At 41.2% G+C, this 26726-nt stretch overlaps 1 protein-coding gene across 2 annotated transcripts in view; it reads right to left on the minus strand.

Annotated features, from left to right (window-relative positions):
• The window catches only part of nol10 (nucleolar protein 10), a 73186-nt gene that overhangs the window by 42355 nt on the left and 4105 nt on the right, over positions 1-26726 (minus strand). The window contains exons 2-12 of one of the 2 annotated variants that reach the window (XM_068022596.1): positions 25614-25773; positions 24838-24883; positions 20582-20680; positions 12341-12418; positions 9608-9645; positions 9295-9431; positions 8312-8377; positions 7139-7199; positions 6958-7043; positions 2841-2919; positions 126-275 (exon numbers count right to left, since the gene is read on the minus strand). In XM_068022596.1, coding sequence (XP_067878697.1) covers positions 126-275; positions 2841-2919; positions 6958-7043; positions 7139-7199; positions 8312-8377; positions 9295-9431; positions 9608-9645; positions 12341-12418; positions 20582-20642 — 756 coding nt within the window. In that variant the 5' untranslated portion in view covers positions 20643-20680; positions 24838-24883; positions 25614-25773. The remainder of the gene's footprint in view (positions 1-125; positions 276-2840; positions 2920-6957; positions 7044-7138; positions 7200-8311; positions 8378-9294; positions 9432-9607; positions 9646-12340; positions 12419-20581; positions 20681-24837; positions 24884-25613; positions 25774-26726) is intronic. The other variant, XM_068022587.1, reaches the window with a different exon arrangement.

Here is a 26726-nt window from a genome sequence, read left to right on the forward strand (position 1 = left end):
CCAAACCAGAGAAGAGGCGAGAGGGGAGCCTGAGACCTCTTCTTCACCTGGTCATAACAGTGGCTTTCTGTGCTACCGGAGTCAACACCACCACCTGATTTATATTCAGAACATTAATCATTTACCGTATTCTGATTCCACATTTTTACAATCCTGGAATCTGCTGAAATGACCAAATCCAACTGTTCCTGGAAAGCAATTGATTTAATCGGTAGTCCATAATGATGGTCCTTGACAATCAGTGGACGGCTTGAACGAAGATCATATAACAAAACCTGGGATTGAATATCAAAAGAACATTTGAATTTTGATTCAGAGAGTTGGCAAATGACTAAGTGAACTTCAGTTCTGTCGACTTCACTTCATGCAAACCAAGTTTGCAATCATAAAGAGAGAAATATGCTGAACACTTTGCACGTCAATGATGAACACCCACTGTGCACCCCCAAACGCAAGAAATTGATATTGGAAACTCTCGACAATGACAGTGCCATCATTAAAAGTTATCTGACATTTATGCGACAAATGCTAACTGCCACTTGTTAGTCCAAGCCTAGATGTTATCCAGGTCCTGTTATGGGCTGTTTCATTAAGAAGCATTTCAATGGAGCTGAACACTGGAGTTGTTAACAAACAGCCCCAATTCTTACCTTATGACAAAGGTCATTGATGGAACAGTTGAAGATGAGGGGCTGAGGATGGTTCCTCGAGGAACTCTGCAGAGATGGCTAGTCTCTGACAACCACAATCATCTTTCTTTGTGTAAGGTATGACTCCATCCAATAAAGATGTTTCCCTTTGATTCCCCAATGGACCTCAGTTTTACTGTGATTCCATGGAGTTATACCTGGTTGAATGCTGCCTTCATGGCAATGGCAGCTACATCCACCAGATATCAAGTTTGAGGTGGAGAGAAAAAGTTGTGGAGAATGCAGTCAAAGCTTTTACAAATTAGTTCTTTTACTGATTGCCAAAATTTATTGCACAGTTCTCTCTCTCTCTGTGCCAACACACAAATACAATTAGCTTTTTACAGCTGTAGCTGAGTAAATGAGGCAATTCTTTAAAGTAGTGAGGACATAGAATAATAAAATTCATTCATGTGTTGTGCAAGGAATGTACCATAAAATTTGAGCATAATATAACCATTATTCCAATTTTAGGTCACAACTTTTGTAGTTTCGTATCCATGAGGAGTGTGTTTTACATTTGAAAGTTGATGACATTCTAGGCACACAGTACAAAAGCTAGCTCTCATACAGAAGATAAACAAAATGATCTGAACTTTACTGGCGTGCAACAAATCGCGGCGGCGCGCTTTGATCTCGGCAGTCCGCCCACACGGAGCAGCCATCGCTGAGCACCCCCCCCATCCCCGAGATATTTAGCACAGGTGCTTATTTAAATGGAGAGGGCGGAGTGGCCACTCTTGATGATGTAGAGGGGGCAGCCGCTCAGTCCCTGGCAATAGCGTCTGGTGCCATTTTTAAAGGGTTTCAAGCCCTTAGAAGAAATTTGCATTATTAAAGGCACAGTGTTTAACATTGTCATTAAATAATTAAATGAAAACTAGAGGCCCTTTCGCACCCCCCACCCTCCACAATGTTTGTTTGTGGGCCTATCGCTCCAAAATTAACTTTATTCCCAACCCGACCTCCCCATCCCCCCAACCTCATTACCATTGCCCTTCAACTCCTTTCCACCATCTTCACAGCCAATACATAGTATTTTCCCCGCTTCCCCACACCTCCCGCACTGAATTTCACCCCTCACCACGGAGTTCTGAAGGCATGGGAGTTCGGCCAATGGCCGGATTATCGGTGTGGGATGGCCACCGGGACAAGGTAAGTTGATTATTAATTTCAATTTATTTTATTAAAATGAAGGCCTTTCCGCCGCCAATAAAATACGGTAGGGCCGCCTTGGTGTCAGGGGCCCTGGTGGGTCTCTCCCGGAAGAGTTTTTTGGGCCCCACTGCCACGACCCCCAAAGTCAGAGGGCTAGTAAAATTCAGCCCAGTGTGTTTAGGTAATACTGTCTATAGCTCTAATGGGCAGTTAGAATATTTGCTAATCAACTGATTGGAAAGCATTTTAGTGAAGTAGAGCAGAAATGGCTAGTAAATAAAAATCATTTTTAAGTTCTAAGCAAATAATTAATTTCTAGCTTTTTGGATTGTTTTTAATGACGACCAACAGAGGAGACACCATCAAGAGCAATAATATTAGACGGTGTGGTATACTGGTAATATGGCCATGACAACCAAGTGGGAGCTTCAAATATTTTGTAAATTTGTCTGGGTCTTAATTATTTGCTAATTAGCAGCATGTTATGGTTGCAAGCATTCTGCAGCTTTTGCATTGATGCAAAGTGGTTTGGGTACACATCAATGCAAAAATGGCAGCGTACCACAGGAGACTGTTAAGGGTGCTAAATTTCTGAGAAATGAGACTCTGGTACTGATTTGAGTTTCCAAAGGTCACAGTACAAGTACAGCCTAAGTAGGTTTCTAAAACAAAATCACTGGTCCCATTCAGTCTACATGTATCAATGGAGTACATGTCTCATTAAATGGAAAGAGCATGCCAACATGAAGTCAGATGCTGCAAGAACTTTTGTAATAAAAGGGAGAGGAAGGATATAGAAGGAAAAGGGTAAAACAATTTCACACTGAAATCACTGCAACTTTTAAAAAGCAATTAAGAATGAATCTTTATGAATTCAACTGCAAGATTATGAATTTCACATGTTGCATCATGACAAGGATAAGACACTTTTTAAAAGAAAGAAAATCTAAATTATTAAATTCAGATCAGACATACTCTGGACATGATACTCACCTGACCTGTTGTGGTGCCAACTACCATATGTAAAGCTCCTTTAAACTTCAAAGCAGAAATAGAAGGCAAACCATCAATCCTATAATTAAAAGAAAATACAATTAATGAAGCGCAAACAGAACATTAGTATACACTGTTACTTTTAAAAGCTGCGTTAATTCGCTTTTTGTCTGCCAGATTGAACAGGTGATCTAGACCCAAAATAAAAACCAAAAACGCTGGAAATATTAAAGCGGGTCTGGCAGCATCAATGGAGAAAGAGATTTAACGTTTCAGGTCTGCGACCTTTCATTAGAACACAGCCTGAGGAGCCTCATATAAAGTTTAAATCAATATTGCAACAAATTTATAGCAATCTTGAGCAACGTAACCTCTTTTTTTTTTTTTGCAGTGCACAAGCAATTTGGTTAAGTGTGTGAGCTTTGTAAATTTTTCTGCGCAGTTGCGCACACATGGCAATTTAAAGCGGTCTACTTGAGCATGTCCTGCATGGAAACTTTCGGGTTGCTGCGTGGCCTCGAGGAAACAGAGATCCTTGAGTTCCGAAGAAGGGTCACTGACCCGAAACGTTAACTCTGCTTCTCTTTCCACAGATGCTGCCAGACCTGCTGAGTGATTCCAGCATTTCTTGTTTTTGTTCCTTGAGTTACCCACAGATTTTGAAGTTCTGGTTTAGGATTCATCCATATTGAGGCAATAGCACCAATCTAGCATTTTGAAAGTATAGTCATGTTCAGTCTGGTTTCTTGCTCAATAGGGGTACATTGCTGGAGTGCCTAGTAGCAGTGGTGGGATACAAACACTTTTTTCTGTTCCTTTATATTGTATAATATCAACTTTGTTATTTCTCCACAAGGAGGGAGAAACAAATCATCCTTAAATCCAGTTCTGAAGAAGGGTCACTGACCTGAAACATTAACTCTGCTTCTCTCTCCACAGATGCTGCCAGACCTGCTGAGTATTTCCACTGTTTCTTGTTTTTATTTCAGATTTCCAGCATCCGCAGTATTTTGCTTTTATCCTTAAATGAGGGTGTCCAATGGACCATACCAGACCCTCAGGTCCCAAAATTCAAAACAGGACAAACCAGTGAATATGAAATAGAAGTGGAAATAGAACCGAGCTGTTTATATGTCATGGGCAAGATTGCCAGAACTTGCAGATAGCCCATGGATTGTAATTAAGGATAACTTCTGTTTCTGCCTTCTTTTGGAGAAAGAACAAAGTTGATATCATGAACTCAACAAGGCACAGTAGCAATGACCCCCCCCCCCCCCACCCCAGTGAGTGAGAAACTGGACTGAACATGGCTGTACTTTCAAAATACTAGATGCCCAAGTAGCCTAGTTGGATTGATACTCAGCAAACAAAGAATGTTCAATTAGTCTGAAGTTTTGAGGGCTTTTAAATAAAATCAAGGTACTAGAAAGTGATTAAGAAACCTAACAGCAACCGTTACTCTGGTATTTTCATCATCAACTGCGAATTCAGTGGAATAGCTCCAAATCTGGAAGAGACCCCATCTAATCTACATTTCTGGAACTATCAAAAAAAAGGAAAAAAAAAGTTAAACAGCACTTATTGACTATTCTAGCAAGGTTTCATTTTGAGTTCGGAGGATACAGTGTTTCATAATGAGAGGAACACTGATTTTTTATTTATTTGTACCGGGATGTGGGCATTGCTGTCTAGGACAGCATTTATTGCCCATCTCTAATTGCCCTTGAGAAAGTGGTGGTGAGTTGCCTTCTTGAACCGCTGCAGCCCATGTGGGGTAGGTACACCCACAGTGCTGTTAGGAAGGGAGTTCCAGGATGTTGACCCAGGGACAGTGAAGGAATGGCGATATAGTTCCAAGTCAGGATGGTGTGTGGCTTGAAGGGGAACTTGCAGGCGGTGATGTTCACATGCATTTGCTGCCTTTGTCCTTCCAGGTGGTAGAGGTCATGGATTTGGAAGGTGCTGTCAAAGGAGCCTTGGTGAGTTGTCGCAATGCATCTTGCATATGGTACACACTTCTGCCACTGTGCATCAGTGGTGGAGGAAGTGAATGTTGAAGGTGGTGAACGGGGTGCCAAACAAGCAGGTTGTTTTGTCCTGGATGGTGTTGAGCTTCTAGAGTGCTGTTGGAGCTGCACCCATCCAGGCAAGTGGAGAGAATTCCATCACACTCCTGACATGTGCCTTGTAGATGGTGAACAGGGTTTGGGGAGTCAGGAGGTGAGTTACTCACTGCAGAATTCCCAGCCTCTGACCTGTTCTTGTAGCCACAGTACTTATGTGGTTGGCCCAGTTCAGTTTCTGGTCAATGGTAATCCCCCAGGATGTTGATAGTGTGACATTCAGCTATGCTAATGTCAGTGAACATCAAGGGGAGATGGTTAAATTCTCTCTTGTTTGAGATGGTCATTGCCTGGCACTTGTGTGGCCTGAATGTTATTTTCCACTTAACAGTCCAGGCCTGGATATTGGCCAGGTCTTGCTAAATATGGACACTGGCTGCTTTAGTATGAGGTGTCGCGAATGGTATTGAACATTGTGAATCATCAGCGAACATCCCCTCTTCTGACCTTATGATGGAGGGAAGGTCATTGATGAAGCAGCTGAAGATGGTTGGGCCTAGGACACTACCCTGAGGAACTCCTGCAGTGATGTCCTGGAGCTGAGATGATAGACCTCCAACAACCACAACCATCTTCCTTTGTGTTAGATATGACTCCAACCAGCGGACAGTTTTCCCCCTAATTCCCATTGACTCCAGTTTTGCTGGGGCTGCTTGATGCCATACTTGGTCAAATGCTGCCTTGATGTCAAGGGCAGTCACTCTCACCTCAATCATAATAAATTAAGTATAATATAAAATACAAAAGAGTCTTGATAGCTTTTTCCTATAGGAGCAAAGGAACTGCTTTGATAAAAGCTGTTTGCTAAGCTGCACCTTCATTTAATATTACCCAGCCCTTTAAAGCAACAGAAGTCTAACTAGAGCAGAGCAAAAATTTGCACTCTGACATGCTCGATCACTCCCTGCAGGAAAGTATGTAAAGGACATACATAATGTGGGAAGAGGTTGACCGCTGTTCCTCAGTGAAGTTCATATTCAAAAAGAAATGAAAGTCGCTACTTCCACAATGATATTTTCTCCAATTTTTGCTTGCGAAACATTGCAGTTTGCAAATTAGCCACTGTATATGTCTCCAAAACAAGTGCCTACACTTCAAAAGTATTTAACTGGTTTCAAATACTATGAGATGTTCCAAGGACATGAAATAATCAAGTTCTTTAATGAGGATGTAATTATTGTTAATTTTCAGTCATTTCTAATCAACAGTAAAAATGTCTTGTTGCAGATTCATCATTCAGGCTCCAGATATAGAAAACCATCTACAAGATGCAAAAAAACCCGACTGGCTCCAATTGAAGAGTCCATGTGAGCTTGGGTCTGCAACTGTGATTTCTCAATATTTTTGGGACACAGTAGCGGAGGCTCCCCACACGGAGGGAAAAAAATAAAATCAGAGACAAAAGAAAATCAGAGGCAAGAGTTATCAGATTGCAGCACTACATCTCATCAATATTAACCATAGTGATGTACACAGAAAGTCAAGATCAAGTATCGTATGCAAGTCAAGGTGATTTGAAAATGACAGGATAACTGGACCCAGTAGGCAAAGGGGGTGGGGGTGATGAATGGGGAAAAGGAAATTAGAGAATGAGGAGAGAACAAGTTCAAATCTGAATTGTTATTTCACTTTCAATCGACTATTTCAAGTGAAATTATTCTCTTCCATCGTGTTTATTTTCCCTTTTTCGGTTCCATGACTTCTGATGTCTGCTTACTTTTCATTTGAATAGCAGGCTGAAGTTGAACTGCTGAGAAGCTGTGCCCGAAGCTTCACTTCAGTGATTTGAGTTGGCAAGCAGTTTATCACTTATCTATTTCAATACTTGGTTTTCTTTGCTTGCATTGACCCGAGGCTGGGAATTAGGTTGGGAATTTTTATAGCTAATCAAAGGCTGTTGCTCAATTATTCACATTATGTTCACCATCTTGTGTCTTTGGTATTTTGAGATCACTCACTGTTTTTAACATACATATAGACATTATACTGCTTACTCTGTATCAGTTGTCACACTGCTCAAAGCACAATCAAGCATTCCTACTCGATTTCTTGTTCGTGGATCCCAACATTCTACTTTACCCTAAAATGGACAAAAAACATTTATGAGGCAACACTCATTTATTCAACATTTAAATTTTTTAAAAATCACAAGAATCTGACAGTGTTTTGTATTACCTCAGTTGTCCCAGTAGCAAACAGGTAATGTGCAGGGTTAATATCACAAACATTGTTCTGCCTGAGAATATAAATTGCTGACATTAAAATGTATTTTTAAAAATGGCATTTTGTGTGCCACCTCGCTACCACACACAAACACAATGTAATCAGATTCATGTTAAAATAGGCATAATATACAAAATAGTATTCCTCAAAAGTCTCAATTACATTCAGGCCAAGACTAATTTGAGTTTCTTTGATATTTTCTCAATTCCAACTCCAAAGTCCTGCTCCTCTCCCAACCTCAGTTTAAATTTGCAACTCTGTTTTAAATAAATGCGTTAGAAAGCATACATGGTTTCCTTTTTACCTTCTGATGCTTTCCCCATTTCTTTTGGGGAAATGCTAACTTGTTCTTGCCATGTTTTATACCAACCTTAAGAACACAACACAGCACAGAACAAGAAAAGGCCACTCCCATCAAGCCTCTATGCCTTTGCATTGTTTTTAATTAATTTTAAAAATCACAATTATTTAATTCCAAATTCAACGTTCCTCTCCTGCCTTAGACTCATCAATTTTGCAATCAAGTAACATACATTATAGTAAAGAAATAGCTCCTCCCAGTGGCAGATTTGCTTACTTACATAATATATCCCACCTCATTCCATGGTTCAAAAGAGAAATGTGCAACTTGAGTGTCCTGAGAGCAAACTGAATTTCAAAGTGAACATCCTAGCCACCTATTTCCATCTCTCTTATCCACATGTTTAAGATCTCCAAAGTCAATTATTCCAATGCTCATCTTGCTGGCCTTCACAAAGTGCAAAACTCCACTCACATCCTATCCCTCAATGCAATGATTTCAAAATATTTGTCCTCATTTACAAGTCCCTCCATGGCCTAACCTCTCTTACCTTTGCAACCTCCATGTATGCCCTTGCTCATCCAACTATTTTGTATCTCAACTCACTCCATCTTCAATAGCAAAGCTTACAGCCACCTCAGTCCATATTCTGGTACAATCTCCTTTATTGCCCCCGCTTGCTTCCTTGCTCCCCTTCTTTCAAAGTCTACCTCATTAGTCACTGACGCTAACCTTTCTCATGCTACCGCTCAGTGTCCAATTACTTGTTTCTGTGAAACATTTTATGATATTAGAGTGATAACAGTGTACATTAAGATACTTACGAAGCATCTGTCTGTAGAGAGTTTAGGAATCGTCCCTGCTCCAAGTTCAATCTGTAGACTTCAGAACTACAGAGGGCCAGAAGTAAAAAGCATAACAGCATTTAAAGCAAGAGAAGTCACAAAAGGTCTACTTTTAGAAGTCTTCAGTTTATCACTGTCAACAGCATTTGCCCTGTAATCTGGAAGTGCCTGTAATGGCACCTTGGTGCTACAGAGGTGCTTTTTTTCTATCCTGCTCCCATCCTCATCTAGTTAATGAAATTCAGTCAATTCTTCACTCCCAATTACTACTAAATTTTCAGTTATGATTCATTATAATGCAGTTAAGATAAAAAATGTATGATTTTAGAAAATGTTCCCTGTAAAGTGAATTGCAACAGTTATAAATGCTAAACTTTCTGCAATCACTGTTGCTAGAATGTCACTAAAATCCTCAAATGGTTATATTAAGCCGTTCCTCTACTCTATCCAAAGAAAGGTGCATGGATAAAGTAAAACACACTTCTCATTGCTTTTCTTTTGTTAAATAATGACAGATGAGCATCTCCAAGATCAAAGTGGTAAGTGGTATTACAAGCACTGCCAAATGCCAGTCCAAGTCCATTGGTGAGGTAATAAATAATTCCCAATGGAAGACAATAAATCCCCTCCCTCCCCAACCCTTTTACAGCAGAATTAAATCTGATGCCTGCATTAATAAAGTGGTGGGATACGAAACAGAGTGCAAGAGAATTAAATATAAATCGCTTTGTTTGACCATAACACCAGTGCCACTTATTTAGCAATCCAAAACAAAAGATAGAAATTATAAAATTCAGAAATATGGGTCCACATAGTTTCAGTGTTCAGAACACATTTCAAAGACAATTGTAAAGACTTATTTGTAGTCACCAAAAGTATTTTGTGTATATTTAATGTAAATACCCCACATTATTAACTCTGACTCATAACTGAAAAGGATTTAAAAAATCCCATTTATATACCTTGTTCCTACGAAATAGAGATCACATGATGGATAATGGTAGGAGAAATCTCTACCAAACTTAGGGATTCGTGTCCTATAATAGCGGCCATGCTGCGAATGAAACTCTACATAACGATCGCACTGCAGAAAAACTATCTGTAAAAGCAGAAAAGCAGCTGTTAAAAATAAGAACTGAAGCATAATTACTTGCAATTTGTTTGAAGTGCTTAGAGGAGCTTTTCAGACACATTAAGGTACTATAATAAATGTAAACCTTGTAATTGTTTAAAATACAAACGGCACATTAATAAAATATAGCAGGATGTACATACCTTTGAATAATCATCTGATAAAATCTCAAATGTTACAACTGCAAAAGAAAACCGACTGGAAATTACATTATGCTTACTTTCACTATATCAATATTCTGCCACAAACTTCTTTGGAACCAAACATTACAAGGTTCATTATCCCAGTACATTTTTAACTAGTTTAATCAAACCCAAAATCTGACCTTGAAACAGAACAAATGCTAGAAGTTTTATCCATTTCAGAACAAATATAAATAAGAGACATCGCAAAGATTGCTGCCAATTTTTTTTGCCCTATTCAGGCTGGAAAATTGTCTGGCTACCACTTGAAAATCCCAAAAAGCAGGCATAATCCACTTATTCTCCAATCTCCATACCCATGTTGAGGTGTCAGTGTCCCAACCACTACATAGCGTAATACAAAAAGTAATTTAAAAGTTTAAAACAATTTGACAAATGGTTATGTTTGCTGATGTTTTACGAACCATTCAGATCTAAATATGGCTCTTTAAAAGGTATCTAGGGGCTAACCTTAGCAACCTCCTTCTGTCTTGTTCACCCCACCAATCACTGCTTCTTGGACTCTGGTAGTGGAATCATCAATCACCAACTTTCTCTTTCCTCCAGAATGTCCACTTACACATGAATGGGGCCCTTGCCATCCATGTTATTGTGGATGACTCCAATAATGTTAGTGCTTTGAAAGATACTTCACTCACGGGTGGAAAATCTTGCCCTTTCCTGAAGCCTTCCCACCTGGCTATACTTTTCACTATCTTCCCTACCTAAACTGTCATGGTAGCAGTCTGGTCCTTACCACCAAATCACATCTCCCTCAAGATTTCCACGTCCTAAGCCCATCTTCCCTTATGGTCCCTCTTGACCACATTCCTACTAAACTGCTAACCATCCAATTTCCCTTCCTGGCTCCAATGCTGGCTTTGCAAACGGTTCGTTCACCTCAGGTACTGCATTCCCTACAATTCAAAATGGTTGTCATCACCCTCCTCTTTTTCGGAGTACGTCCCCTTAAAATTATTTTGCGTGGCCACGCATGCGCAGTAACTTAGTGGACTTGTGCACCAGAAGTTTTTGGGTTGTTGCACGGCTGTACAGTTTACAGGGAACACTGCCTCAAGCCCTCTGTCTTTGCAGAATACTTTCAATCTCCCTTTTTCTCCAAATTCTTTGAACGTCATATTGCCTCACAAATCTGTGCCCATCTTTTCTGCAACTACATGTTTGATTTCTTCCATCAGGTTTCTACCCCGTCACAGAACTGAAACAGTCCTAACTAACGTCACAAATGATTTCCTCAGTGACTGATGCATTATCCCTCCCGGACCATCCTCCTTCAAAGCCTCTCCTCAGTTGTCCAGCTCAGTGGGACTGCTTTGCTTGGTTCTATTCCTCCAATCCATCATAGTCACAGCATCTCCAGCAATGGCTTCTCTTCCCACCCTCAATTACCTCTGGTGTCACCCTATTCTTGGCCTCTCTCGCCTATATGCTGCCACTTGAGGACATCACACAAAGACACAGGATAAGGTTCCACGTACATCCAGTCAATACCCACACTACCTCTTCACCAGCTCTCTCAACCCTGCACTGTTTGCGATGACAGCATGCTTACCTGACATTCAGTCCTGAACAGACTGCAATTTCTATCAGGTAAACATTAAGGATAGTGAGTCTTTGTTCGCAATACAAACTGCTTACTCTGGCCATTGATTCTATCTTCTTCCTTAGCCATTGTCTCAAGTTGAACTTGACTACAAACAACCTTTGGCACCTTTATTCGACCCAAATCTAAGTTTCCAATATCCTCACCATCACAAAGACTGCCTACTTCTACCTCCATAACATTGCAAGTTTTCACCCCTGCCTTGTTCCATTCGGTGCTGCAACCCTCGTCGATGCCTTTGTCACCTTTAGATTTGACTATTTAAATACCCTCCTGGCCAACCTCTATAACCTTCAGCTCCTCCAAACCTCTGCTACCCATATCCTATCCAGTACCAAATCCCACTCACCCATCACTATTATGCATGCTGACCTACATTGTCTCCCAAAATTGCCACTGCCTCAAGTTTAAAATTTACATTCTTACATTCAAATTCTCTCATGGCTTTGTCCCTCACTATCTCTGTAACCTTGCCCATCCCTACAATGCTCCAAGAGGACTGTGTTCCTCCAAATCTGACCTTGTGCATCCCAAATCCCTTTTCTGACCATTGAAGGCTGTGCCTTCAGCTATCTATGCCCTAAACTACTAATTCCATCCCCATCCCTTTGGCCTCCCTCCTTCCCTCCTCTAAGATTCTTCCTAATTCCCAGTACTTGGACCAAGCTGTCAGTCACCCCTCTTAATGTCTCCTCTTCAACTCTGCCAATTTTTGCCCAACTACTTTTTGGTGCAGCGTCTTAGGATATTTTTCACTGTAAAGGCACTGTATAAATGTCAGTTGTTATTTAAAATTCAGCATAAGTCAATTTCTTTGTATAAAATTATATTAAATAGGAAGAGTTTTCCTTGAACATAGCTGCAAAATGGCAAGAAAAAAAAAGGAAAAACTAAATCAAATTTTAGATAGTGTTGCAAACTTCTAGTTAAATATTGCATGCTGTAGATTGAAGGATACAGAGTTGAAATGTATTACATTTTCTTACAATGTGTTTAGGTCATCCTTTACAAGTTTTATTCATTTTATATTTTAATCATTTAACAATGCCAAAGGGAATTATTTATCCAACCTTCTGAATCTAGGCATCTTTCAAATTTCATTGATAACTGGTATGTGTCATAACATCGAATCCGCGGCTTGTACGTGCCTGCAAAGATAAATAGTTTATTTTAGAAATTGGAGAGCAACATTATATCCATTCATTCTCAAAACGAAGTTGCTTTAACATCACGGCAGAAAAGATTTAAATTCCCTTTTAAAAGAATCCTTTCAGTACTTGGTTGATCATTTGTAACTTTCAAATTAACACTCAAACTTGGAAATTTATAATGATAATAGTTAAAAAGATTTTTCCAAATAAACTGAAATCCAAAGAATAAATTATATGTTTACAATTCTAACTTTACTGGTACAAAAAGAGAAATTTGTAACAAGATCACTCCTTAAATTCCTTATTTCTGGGCCGAAAAGCCCAAATTAGCCCCGTTTTTCCTCATGACTTAGACCGGACATTGGAGATTGGCTTCTTAGCTCTTCTCTGCACTATCTCCAGCACTTCAAAAGTCTATTTCTTGACGACCAGACCTGGACACAGTATTGAAATTGCAAGCTGGCCAAAACTCTAAGGTTTGATCATTACTCCCTCTGACTTAAATTCTACTATTTTAGTTGTGTACTTCATCATCTCATTGGCTTTGCTGATTGCAGTTTTGCATTGATTGAACATATTTAGCATTAAATCTACTAGGATTCTTGGGTCCATTTCAGACTCATCCCTAGACATCTCAACAGCATTATTAAAAGTATGTACTTCATCTATTTTCCCTTTCTCACGAGTAGCACTTTACCTATGTACCTTAAATTCCATGTGGCCGTTTGCATACATATTTTGGCTACCACTTTGGACTTTAGCCCATTACTTCGGTCTCCTTTTCCTTCCCCAACTTGGCCTCATCTCTCTTTTGCTCCTCCTGTCATCCAATCAAGCAACCTTTCAGTTGTACCCTCTTGGATATGTTGCTCCCTCTCATCTCTGCTCTAGACCATCATTGCTCCTCTGTTTTACTATTCTCTTTGCAATGCCCCAGGCTTGAAATCCACTTGTATAAGCACATAGCTACCTTCTATGCCTTTCTTGCATCCTCCAAAAGGGCCCAGCAAGGCACCCATATCTGTATCCTCACGAGCAGCAACCCCCAATGGCCCTATTTTCTTCCATGGATCTGCCCACCCAGCTTGCCTGCTGAAAGCTAATCTAGCTGACCTCCTGTACATCGCACTCATGCGCCCACCACTACCCTTGGACTCTGCCAGTCAATCATAGAACTTCTCCACATGTCTCTTTAGATTGTTCATTCACTCGAAGCCTTTGCCATCCGCAACATTATGATAAAACCTTTAACTGGTTCATGGGTGGCACAACATATTGGCTTTTGATGAAGCCATGATGCCTGCCAATATTTTCCACCACCGACTCCACCCAAACCCTCATGTTGGCGATGTTCCTTAATTGCAAACGTGTCAGTCTTTCCCACTGCTCCCCTGGTAGCCTCTCTTTCAAGCACCTCATTTTCCGCCACCCCTCTTACCTCACCTATAAAAAGCCAAGTTGCTGACACCAATACCCCACCCCTCAACCATGATATCATCCCTTCTCATCTCCCACAGTCTTTTCACTGAACAACTAACATCTCTCAAATAAAAGCAAAATACTGCAGATGCTGGAAATCCGAAATAAAACCAAAAAAGTGCTGGAAATAGTCAGCAGGTCTGGTAGCATCTGTGAAGAGAGAAGCAAAAGTTAACATTTCAGGTCAGTGACCTTTCATCAGAACTGGCAAAGGTTAGAAATATAATAGGTTTTACACAAATAAAGTGGGGGTGGGGCAAAAGAGAACAAATGGGATGGTGCTGACAGAACAGAGGGTCACAGAGAATAACTGACAAGGAGGTCATGAGGCAAAGACAAAGAGCGTGTTAATGGGGTGGTGAAATATCAAAGGGTTAGTGCAGAGAGGGTGTTAAATGACAGAATAATGAAAGCCCTTGCCACAAGCAAAAACATGAAAAAAAAAGAAAAACAATGGGCAGACACATGATATAAAAAAGTGTAATGCTGAAACAAACTAAAATAAAATGAAATACAAATAAAAAATACAAAATAAAACTAAAAAAGGGGGGCCCAGTCATGCTCTGAAATGATTGAACTCAATGTTCAGTCCGGCAGGCTGTAGCATGCCTAATCAGTAAATGAGGTGCTATTCCTTGAGCTTGCATCGATGTTCACTGGAACACTGCAGCAATCCCAGGACAGACGTGTGGGCATGACAGCAGGGGTGTGTGTTGAAATGGCAAGCGACAGGAAGCTCGGGGTCATGTTTTCAGACTGGAGGTGTTCCGCAAAGCGGTCACCCAATCTGTTTGGCCTCCCCATTGTACAGGAGGCCGCATTGTGAGCAGCGAATACAGTATATTAAATTGAAAGAAGTAGAAGTAAATCGCTGCTTCACCTGTAAGGAGTGTTTGGGGCCTTGGATAGTGTGGAGGGAGGAGGTAAAAGGGCAGGTATTACACCTCCTGTGGTTGAAAGGGAAGGTGCTGAGGTGTCGGGGGTAATGGAGGAGTGGACCAGGGTGTTGCGGAGGGAACGATCCCTTTGGAATACAGACAGGGGAGGGGAGGAGAGATGCATTTGGTGGTGGCATCACACTGGATGTGGCAGAAATGGCGGAGGATGATCCTGTGGAGGCTGGTGGGGTGGAAAGTGAGGAAAATTGGAACCCTGTCGCAGTTCTGGGAAGGAGGGGCAGGGGTGAGAGCATAGGTGCGGGAAATGGGCCAGAAACTGTTGAGGGCTCGGTCAACTACAGTGGAGGGGGCATCTTCACTTAAGGAAAAAGGAAGACATTTCAGAAGTACTGTTGTGGAAGGTTGCATCATCAGAGCAGATGCGTTGGAGACGGAGAAACTGGGAGAATGGAATGGAGTCCTTACAGGAGGCTGGGCATGAGGGAGTGTAGTCAAGGGAGCCACGGGAGTTGGTGTGTTTATAATAAATTAGAATTAGAACATTACAGCGCAGTACAGGCCCTTCGGCCCTCGATGTTGCGCCGACCTGTGAAACCATCTGACCTACACTATTCCATTTTCATCCATATGTCTATCCAATGACCACTTAAATGCCCTTAAAGTTGGCGAATCTATTACTGTTGCAGGCAGGGCGTTCCACGCCCTTACTACTCTCTGAGTAAAGAAACTACCTCTCACATCTGTCCTATATCTATCACCCCTCAACTTGAAGCTATGTCCCCTCGTGTTTGTCATCACCATCCGAGGAAAAAGACGCTCACTATCCACCCTATCTAACCCTCTGATTATCTTATATGTCTCTATTAAGTCACCTCTCCTCCTCCTTCTCTCCAACGAAAACAACCTCAAGTCCCTCAGCCTTTCCTCGTAAGACCTTCCCTCCATACCAGGCAACATCCTAGTAAATCTCCTCTGCACCCTTTCCATAGCTTCCACATCCTTCCTATAATGCGGTGACCAGAACTGCACGCAATACTCCAGGTGCGGTCTCACCAGAGTTTTGTACAGCTGCAGCATGACCTAGTGGCTCCGAAACTCAACTCCCCTACTAATAAAAGCTAACACACCATATGCCTTCTTAACAGCCCTATTAACCTGGTTAGCAACCTTCAGGGATTTATGCACCTGGACACCAAGATCTCTCTGTTCATCGACACTACCAAGAATCTTCCCATTAGCCCAGTACTCTGCATTCCTGTTACTCCTTCCAAAGTGAATCACCTCACACTTTTCCGCATTAAACTCCATTTGCCATCTCTCAGCCCAGCTCTGCAGCCTATCTATGTCCCTCTGTACCCTACAACATCCTTTGGCACTATCCACAACTCCACCGACCTTAGTGTCATCTGCAAATTTACTAACCCACCCTTCTACACTCTCTTCCAGGTCATTTATAAAAATGACAAACAGCAGTGGCCCCAAAACAGATCCTTGCGGTACACCACTAGTAACTAAACTCCAGGATGAACATTTGCCATCAACCACCACCCTCTGTCTTCTTTCAGCTAGCCAATTTCTGATCCAAAGCTCTAAATCACCTTCCACCCCATACTTCCGTATTTTCTGCAATAGCCTACCGTGCGGAACCTTATCAAACGCCTTACTGAAATCCATATACACCACATCCACTGCTTTACCCTCATCCACAGGTTTGGTCACCTTCTCAAAAAACTCAATAAGGTTTGTGAGGCACGACCTACCCGTCACAAAACCGTGCTGACTATCTCTAATGAACTTATTCTTTTCAAGATGATTATAAATCCTGTCTCTTATAACCTTTTCCAACATTTTACCCACAACCGAAGTAAGGCTCACAGGTCTATAATTACCAGGGCTGTCTCTACTCCCCTTCTTGAACAAGGGGACAACATTTGCTATCCTCCAGTCTTCCGGCACTATTCCTGTCGACAATGACGACATAAAGATCAAGGACAAAGGCTCTGCAATCTCCTCCCTAGCTTCCCAGAGAATCCTAGGATAAATCCCATCTGGCCCAGGGGACCTATCTATTTTCACACTTTCCAAAATTGCTAACACCTCCTCCTTGTGAACCTCAATCCCATCTAGCCTCGTAGCCTGAATCTCAGTATTCTCAACAACATTTTCTTTCTCTACTGTAAATACTGACGCAAAATATTCATTTAACACTTCCCCTACCTCCTCTGATTCCACACACAACTTCCCACTACTATCCTTGATTGGCCCTAATCTAACTCTAGTCATTCTTTTATTCCTGATATACCTATAGAAAGCCTTGGGGTTTTCCCTGATCCTATCCGCCAATGACTTCTCGTGTCCTCTCCTTGCTCTTCTTAGCTCTCCCTTTAGATCCTCCCTGGCTAGCTTGTAGCTCTCAAGCGCCCTAACTGAGCCTTCACGTCTCATCCTAACATAAGCCGCCTTCTTCCTCTTGACAAGCGCTTCCACTTCTTTAGTAAACCACGGCTCCCTCGCACGACAACTTCCTCCCTGCCGGACAGGTACATACTTATCAAGAACACACAGTAGCTGCTCCTTGAATAAGCTCCACATTTCGATTGTTCCCATCCCCTGCAGTTTCCTTCCCCATCCTACGCATCCTAAATCTTGCCTAATCGCATCATAATTTCCTTTCCCCCAGCTATAATTCTTGCCCTGCGGTATGTACCTGTCCCTGCCCATCGCTAAGGTAAACCTAACCGAATTGTGATCACTATCACCAAAGTGCTCATCTACATCTAGATCTAACACCTGGCCGGGTTCATTTCCCAGTACCAAATCCAATGTGGCATCGCCCCTGGTTGGCCTGTCTACATACTGTGTCAGAAAACCCTCCTGCACACACTGGACAAAAACTGACCCATCTAAAGTACTCGAACTATAGTATTTCCAGTCAATATCTGGAAAGTTAAAGTCCCCCATAACAACTACCCTGTTACTCTCGCCCCTGTCGAGAATCATCTTCGCTATCCTTTCCTCTAAATATTAGTAGACAGCCTATCCCCAGAGATAGAAACAGAGAAGTCGAGAAAGGGAAGTGTCGGAGATGGACCATGTAAAGGTGAGAGAAGGGTGGAAATTAGAAGCAAAGTTGATAAAGTTTTCCAGTTCGGGGCGGGAGCAGGAAATGGCACCGATAGTCATCAATGTACCGGAAAAAGAGTTGGGGGAGGGGGCCTGAGTAGGACTGGAACAAGGAATGTTCGACATATCCCACAAAAACACAGGCATAACTAGGACCCATACGGGTACCCATAGCAACACCTTTTACTTGAAGGAAGTGAGTGGAGTTGAAGGAGAAGTTGTTCAATGTGAGAACAAGTTCAGCCAGGTGGAGGAGGGTATTTTGTATTTCATTTTATTTTAGTTTGTTTCATCATTACACTTTTTTTTAAACGATGTGCCTGCCCACTGTTTTTCTTCATGTTTTTGCTTGTGGCTAGGGTTTTCATTATTCTGTCTTTTAACACCCACTCTGCATTAACGCTTTGTATTTCACACCATTAACACACTGTCTTTTCCCCATGCCCTCCTTGTCAGTAATTCTCTGTGACCCTCTGTCCTATCAACACCTTCCCATTTGTTCTTTTTTGCCCCACCCCCACTTTATTTGCTTAAAAGCTATTACAGTTCTAACCTTTGCCAATTCTGATGAAAGGTCACTGACCTGAAACGTTAACTTTACTTCTCTCTCCACAGATGCTGCCAGACATGCGGAGTATTTCCAGCACTTTATTTTAATTTTAAATTTAAAATGGTGGTTAAATGAGGCACACAGCCTCATTATAATATTTAAATTTCCAACCCTTCTCCTGGGAGTGGGTCGGTTGCCCTTCCACCTCCCCCAGCTCCATTAAAACCGGAAGTGGGCAGGTTGTGGCGGAGATTCAGGTTTTTAACATTTTAACATCCCAGCTGACGCAAATCAGTCCATTTTGGGGTTAAAATTCTTCCCACTGTCCTTAGCCCCCATCATAAACTCTGTACTATTGCCCCTTCCTGGCCAATGTCTCAGGCAGAGCCATACTGTTTATAAGTTCAGCGTCCTTTGTTCCCGAGCTAAGATTCTAATTCCATATCCGCATCACCACAAACACCTCCTAATTTCACTTCTATACCACTGCCTGCCTCTGTCCCTTCCTCAGCACATTTGCTGCTGAAAAGTTCATCCACATCTTTGTCACCCCCAGCCTCAACAATTCCAATGCTCTCCTGGTCAGCCTTCTATCCTCCACTCTCTGCAAATTTCAACTCAACCCAAGCTCTGTTGCCCATATCCCATTCTGTATCAAGTTTCCCTAGCCAATCCCTACTGTCCTTGCTGATTTAGGCTCCTGGACCCCTCCACTTCCAATGCTTCATGTTTAAGTCACAGCCATCCCAATCTTAGTAACCTCTTCTAGCCTTCCCTCATACGCAACATTCGCCACCCACCATATCCCACTCTCCATTTTGCAGACTCTTGCGTCATGAATAATTACCCTTTCATCTCACCATTGACAGTGATGTCTTTAGCCACCTAGGCCCCACATATCAATTCCTTCCCTAAAGCCTTCTACCTCACTCACTTCTTTTGAGACTCTGCTACAAACCCATCTCTCTGGTTGAGCTTTTAGTCACTCCTGCTAATATATATCCTTTTTTAATGCATCTGAAGCTCCTTGGGCTTTTTTTTTATATTAAAGTCGCTACCTAATGGATTGTTGTTTACACTTCTCAGCATTAAATTTTATCAGCCATTCTTCTGCCCACTTATGCATTTTGACCAAATATTTCTGTAATTTCTGAACTGCCTTCTGATTTCTCCTGCTGGTTTGGTATAATGTGCAAATTTGGCCTTTTTGTCATGAACCTCTGAATCCAAGTCATTTATGTAAATTAGAAACAGCCATGTCCCAGCCCTGAGGCATCCCACTCAGTACTCCCCCACCACCCCCACTGGCCACTGCTATCCTGTACTCTCTAACCCCTATCCTTTAACCAGCTTCTTATCCATTCCCAGAGTTTACACTGAATCCCCACCACTTTAAGCTTTATTAATAGCCTTTTATATGGAAGTTTTTAAACCAAACATACACATCATCACTGGACTTGCCAGTTCACTTGGGTTGTCACTTTCTCAAAGAGGTGAAGGAGGTTAGTCAGACAAGATTTTCCCTTCTGTTGCTGTTAATTAGGTTGTTGTGCAGATGATCCTTAAGTTTATTCCCAATAACTGATTTCATTATTTTACAAGGAATGGAACAAAGACTGATGGGTCTTTAACTGTTTGTTTTGTCATCCTTTTTGAAATTGCACAGTGACAGCTGATTTCTAAACTACTGGTACTGTCCCAGTGTCCACTGATTCCTTTGATGATCATCAGCACCTCATAGATCTCCTCCCTAGCTTTTCTCAATTCTGTAATAAATACAACCTGTTCCAGGGGATTTGTTGGGTTTATTATGGTATTTTGCAGTAAGTGGTAGATTTCTATCTAATGGATTTCAATGCTGTAGGAAACTTCCAGCTAAATTGCTGTTTCATAATTTAAAAAAATACAGATGTTAACCGCCTTTGTTTACTTAATCTTATTGGGAGATAAAGTGAGGGATCAATTTAGCTGAGCATAGTACTCCACAATGGTTTGAAAAGTTATATTTTGTGCATAAGAGGTTTTTAATAAACCAAGTTGAAAGATGACAATGAGAAAGAAACAATTAAGCACAGGAGACAAAAGTTCTTGTAAAAAATAAACATTTACCAGTTGCAATGATATACTGGCCATCTCTTGAAACTTTAATGGTGGTACTAACTGTAGGCATCTCAAAGTCCTGGATAAGCTCAATTCTTCGACGAATATCTACAGAGAAAGAAAATTATTTGTCTTTGCTCCCAGACATCAACCAGCTGATCCTCCCTGGCACTGCTGATTTATAAGGAGAGTGTTATATCATATTATACAATGAATGATTCTGTTGCGAGTCAGTCTTACGGCCACTTGGTCTAATTTCTGTAAACAAGCACATTCTGAGGTTAATAAAAATATAACTGCTGTTGGAAAGCTTTTCTGTAGATTTGCAGTTGCTTGCAAATCTCCAACTCTATCAAGGTTGGATGAAAGATGTAAGGAAGGACTAGCTTTGTTAAAAAATAATCCTAACGTGCTGCTTGCTCAGACATCAGAACAGATAGATGATGATTGTCTAGTTGAAAGTATCAAAAATCCCCAAAAAGAGCATTAGCTTAATTGCACAATGCGTGCAACTCCTACCCATAGTAAATCAGAAGTGTGGTGGTTTCTCAGCTCGAGAGGTTTTACAGCTAACTTGGTCAAAATAAAACCAAAAACATTTCTCCTGATTCAACCAGTGAGAGAATATATGGTGTCTCCAAGTGAAGCACATTCCACAAGGAGTGGATTAACATACAGCACAGGACTCTTAACAGAAATGCATTGTTATTCGACAAACAAAGACAGTGGCCTAGAAATTGCAATCTGTCAATGGCTGCTTTTCATTTGACAAACAGGCAGTGAAGGGTCCAATATTGTACGTACATACTTTTCCATGCCAGATATGCACCAATGACATACCTGTAGAGTACCCAGTTACTGACCTGGCTCAAACAGGCGTTAGGTCCATTACCTCTGCAGATTGGGGGCCTCGTGTCTATTTCAGGCCCATTCTTGAAATTGGTTGGCGGCTGACTACAGCATGCACTATTCATATTGTGGGCAGTTTTCACAGATGCAGAGCAGCCACACCAGTGGTCTTTAAAGTGACTGCTGGGATTTCCACTGAGACGGCAAGTAAAACTATGTGGAGCCAGGAACTCTTCTGTAGCGTGGGCTGCTGCTGGCTTCCTTGAAGGCCAGTCTTAATCCTCTTCCCAACTAGCGTGTTGCCACTGAAGCATAACTGGTGTTCCCAGCATGCCCATCACATCCCACAAGAGGATTCATTTTGCATGTTTCTTTTACTTCTAAGTTTTGGTTCTGTAGTTCGTGTTTACCACTGCATTCACATCTGAAGTTGGGTCCAAAACAATATCTCGGCCCTAGGCCTGTCTGTTCACTCCTTAGGTGTGCTTAGAAATTAAAGATCCAATACACAATAGGTGCAAAAAAATTACCATGAATGAGTTTTATAGAAAGTAGGATAAAATATAGAAAGATGGAACAGTGAATCTATATGAAACTTTAGTAGGGTCACAACTGGAAGGAGTTGAAGCAATTAAGAGGATACTGTGTAGGTCCATTACAATGTTGCTGTCATGACGTACAAATAAGAAGATGACTTAAAAGATTGGGATAGAGGAAATTATGAGGTGATTTAATAGTATTTAAGAGTATGAAGGGATAGGACAGAGTGGATAGAAACAGTTTCTGTGATTGAGGGATCGAGAACAGGAATCACCAACCTATTCCTGTGTGAAAGCTACTCCTGATAAAGGAAAAGAACACGTTTGCTGACAGCACCACCACAACTAGATGGCGCACTACTTGTGCATGTGCAAATGACAAATGCCAGCGACATCTCAGGCAGCTGCCAGTAATAAAGATGGCGCTGCCCAATTTGGCACAAAAGGCAAGCAAACCCCTTCTCCCTATAACCGCTTCTCTTTGCCCCCACTTCAGCCTGCTCACCGCTCTTCCACTCATGCCAGTTGCCACTCGATTCCCCCCCCACACTCGCTGCTCCCCACTTGCCGCTCCTTTGTTGCTCTGCCTCCTGCATTCACCACAGGGCATCCAGCTCACTGGTCCCTCGCTGATCCGCGGCCCCCACTCGCTTGCCTGGCATTCACCCTGCACACAAAATTCTTACATGGTTCGACAGGGTAGATGCAGGAAGGATGTTTCCCCTGACTTGGGGGTCTGGAACCAGGGGACACAATCTCAGAATAAGGGGTAGGTCATTTAGGACAGAGATGAGGAGGAATTTCTTCACTCAGAGGGTGGTGAATCTTTGGAATTCTCTATCCCAGAGGGCTGTGGAGGTTCAGTCATTGAGCATGTTCAAGATAGAGATTCATAGAGTCATAGAGATACAGCACTGAAACAGGCCCTTCGGCCAAGTCTGTGCTGACCAACAACCACCCACCTATACTAATCCTATATTAACCCCATATTCCCTACCACATCCCCACCTTCCCTCAATTCTCCTACCACCTATCTACACTAGGCCAATTTACCTATGAACCTACAAGTCTTTGGCTGTGGGAGGAAACGGGAGCACCCGGCAGAAACCCACGCGGTCACAGGAAGAACTTGCAAACTCCACACAGACAGTACCTAGAACCGAAGCCAGGTCGCTGGAGCTGTGAGGCTGCGGTGCAAATCACTGTGCTACTGTGCCGCCCAGATTGATAGATTTCTAGATATTAAAGGGATCAAGGGATATGAGGAAAGTGCAGGAAAATGGCATTGAGGTTGAATGGTGGAGCAGGTTCGAGGGCCAAATGGCCTACTCCTGCTCCTATTTCCTATATTCCTATCACTTGTCATCCATAATGTGCTAGTGAATTCCCTGAACCATGCCCCAGCCCTTCTCTCAGGACTCTAGTAACTCATAATGATGTAGAATTGGTACAGACATTTCTGACAAACATACTAACAAAAAACAATCCTCGGGTCATCAGTTTTTGTATCTGACAGCAAGTGACTGATTTAGGAGAAACATTATTAGTTGATCTGGCTTGGTGTGGCTGCATCTCAAGTATTATGTATTGTAATCTCAGGAAATGGGTATAATATTGGAGAAAGTACAGAGAAGACTTACGAGGATGATTCCTAAAACTAGAGGACTAAGTTATGAGAAAAGATTGTCTAGCCTGGGACTTCGCTGTCAGGAAAAGAATGAGGGCAAACTTCTATATAGTATATGTGTCTTTTAAAGATTTTCACAGACACATAGAACATTCTTCTGTCAGATGTGAGAGTGCAGGATGGCGTAAGGGTAACTCTGAGCTAGAGCTCCTTGTCACTCAATTATCTCCTCACCCTGCTTTGCTCCACTCTTTCAGGCCCATCCTACACCCCCCGCCCCCCCCACCCACCCATCCCATTGCCCGACTCTACCCATGCTGCATAGGTGTTGGCTGAACCAGTGTTGTATCCAATACATCAAAAGGACCTGGTAAACACCAAACTGAGATCCAAGACCCATACTATCTGTAACCAATATCATGGGAGACCTACTAATACATACACATACCAGTCTTGCTTCTACAAGACTAACAGCTTGCTGTTATACTGCTTAACATTCAAGATGCTCCAAGGTGCTTTACAAAAGGAATAATGTGAACATACACCCATCACATTTCAAAAATGTATATATATCTACACACACAACAGATCAAAAATTTTACATTCGTACACACTTCCTGACTATGAAACCTTGTGTAATCATCTTTTGGTCACACTATTGTGTCAACTGTTTCTCTATTATAAATGCAGACCTGAGAATTTATACATGAAAATCACATATGTAAACTCACCATACTCACTGCATCCTCCCAATGGTGGTGTTGCATTGCCTTAGTTTTGCTTCTCCCAGCTCCTCATTCTGTACTACAGCACAAATGCTACACCCCCACCACTTTATTTCTCAACTTCCTAAGTTGCCCTAAGTTCTGCTATTTAATTATAAATATCAAATCAAAGTCTCCTAAAAATAAGGACAGATTGAACATGGGATTCTGAAAATCTTACATATGTGCACCTCGATCCAACTTTACGCAGCCTGCTACCTATCATTTCATTTGAAGACCATACTTATTCTGGAATTGCCATGCTCAATGCTACAGATGAACAACCAATATGGTAAAAGTTTTGTATATGCATGCACTTCAAATAACAATTATTTCCTTCTGTCAGGTTATTTTCATCATGCCATGGAAAGAGATTAGAAACAATGCCATATGTAAACAGAAAAAAGGCTATTGCTCTTAAACATTACATTAAAATCACCTTTCAATAGATTATGACTAAAAATTTGATCAGAATCTTGTACTCACCAACATCATTCTTCTGTAAAGTTCTCTTTTTTCTATCTGAAAGCCACTGAAATGAAAATAAAAATGTAAATAAATACAGCTGCAGTTATAGTTCAGACAATAACTACTTAGAGTTCTTGGAGATGATATGACAACATAATCATTTGGCCACATGGATCATTCTACAAAAGTTATCAAAATAGTCACCTTCTGAAACTTTAAAAAACTCTCAAATACAGGGCTGAAGATTATAGCAAACTGTAAAAGCTTTGCTAACCACACAGTAGCCCTGGTCTTGCGCAGCATCACTAGAGCTACATTTTTTGTGAAGCCTTCCTAAGCTGACAGAAATGTCAAGAGCACACCTAACTTAGTTTTAAAAAAACCTCTCAGCACACTTAACAATGCAGATATTTCGCACATCGCTGGGCAGTTTTAAAAAAAAAAAGTCCAATGATCAAATGGTTAACTACTCAGCACTTCACAAGCAAGGGCTTACTCAAGGTTTTAAAAATTACCATTCCTAATGTGAGGTCTTTCCTGGCGCCAGAGAGTATTTTGACCTAAATGACATTCCTCACTCTATTTCAATGGAAACTAAACAGCTACATGAAACTAGATGCTTCTGTATGTAGCATTCAAAATTTACGATGCAATTGTTTAAACATTCCTAATAAAGCCAAGCGTTTAATTTAGCAACCAGAAAGAAAAATCCTTACTAGTTATAGATTAATCCAAGTGTGTAATGTATAACCTCTGCCAAAAGTTCAAGAAATATTACCTTCCTGGAGACCTACCTGACATTTCCCACAAGATGGTACAGATTAACAACTCAATTCAATTCCACCCCAAATGTAGACTCCAGTAAATCTCTGATGTCATCAGGCTCCTCTTGCACCCACAGATTCATTTGTAATATCAATAGCAAATACAAATCTATTGTCTCAACACATGCTCCTGTAAATACCACATAAACAAAACATTGCAATGGAAATATGGTAATCAATATGAACTCAATGTTGGGACAATAAAAAAAGTTCTGAGATATAATAAAACACTGGAAATCTGCAATAAACAGAAAATTTCCAATGATAAGCTGTGGTCAAACTTTCTAGCCTCAAATGATGTGCACAATATCATTCACAATTAACTGTACTTGGTGGAAAACCATGAAAATATATTGATATATTTTAAACTTCAAAAAATAATGATTTGGGGGTCAGATGAAATTATAAAAGTATTTTTAGATGAGTGAATCTCCTGTGACCAAGTCATGACAGATACCATGGACTTCAATTTACATATAGATTGGGCAAACCTAATTAGCACTAATGCTGTGGAGGATGAATTCCTGGAGTGTGTACAAGATGGGTTTCTGGAGCAGTACGTTGAAGAATCAACTAGAGATCAGGCTATTTTAGATTTAGGATTACGCAATGAGAAAGGGCTAATTAACAACCTTGCTCTAAAGGAGCCATGAGGAAATAGTGACCACAATATGATAGAATTCTACATTAAGTTTGAAAGAGATACAGTTTATTCTGAAACTAGGGTCTTAAATCTGAACAAAGGAACCTATGGGCGTATAAGGGGCAAGTCGGCTATGGCGGATTGGGAAAATACATTAAAAGATTTGATGGTGGACAGGCAATGGCTAGTATTTAAAGTAGTATAATACGGTTTACAATAAATGTACATTCCTCTAAGACACAAAAACCCAACAGGAAAGGTGAACCAACCGTGGCTAACAAAATAAGTTAAGGTAAAAGCAAAATACTGTGGATGCTGGAAATCTGAAATAAAAACAAGAAATGCTGGAAATACTCAGCAGGTCTGGCAGCATCTGTCGAGAGAGAAGCAGAGTTAAGGATGGTTAAGGATTGCATTAGGTCAAAGGAAGTGGCTTATAG

The sequence above is a fragment of the Heterodontus francisci genome, chromosome 3 (assembly GCF_036365525.1).
Source record: "Heterodontus francisci isolate sHetFra1 chromosome 3, sHetFra1.hap1, whole genome shotgun sequence".
Classification (NCBI taxonomy): domain Eukaryota; kingdom Metazoa; phylum Chordata; class Chondrichthyes; order Heterodontiformes; family Heterodontidae; genus Heterodontus; species Heterodontus francisci.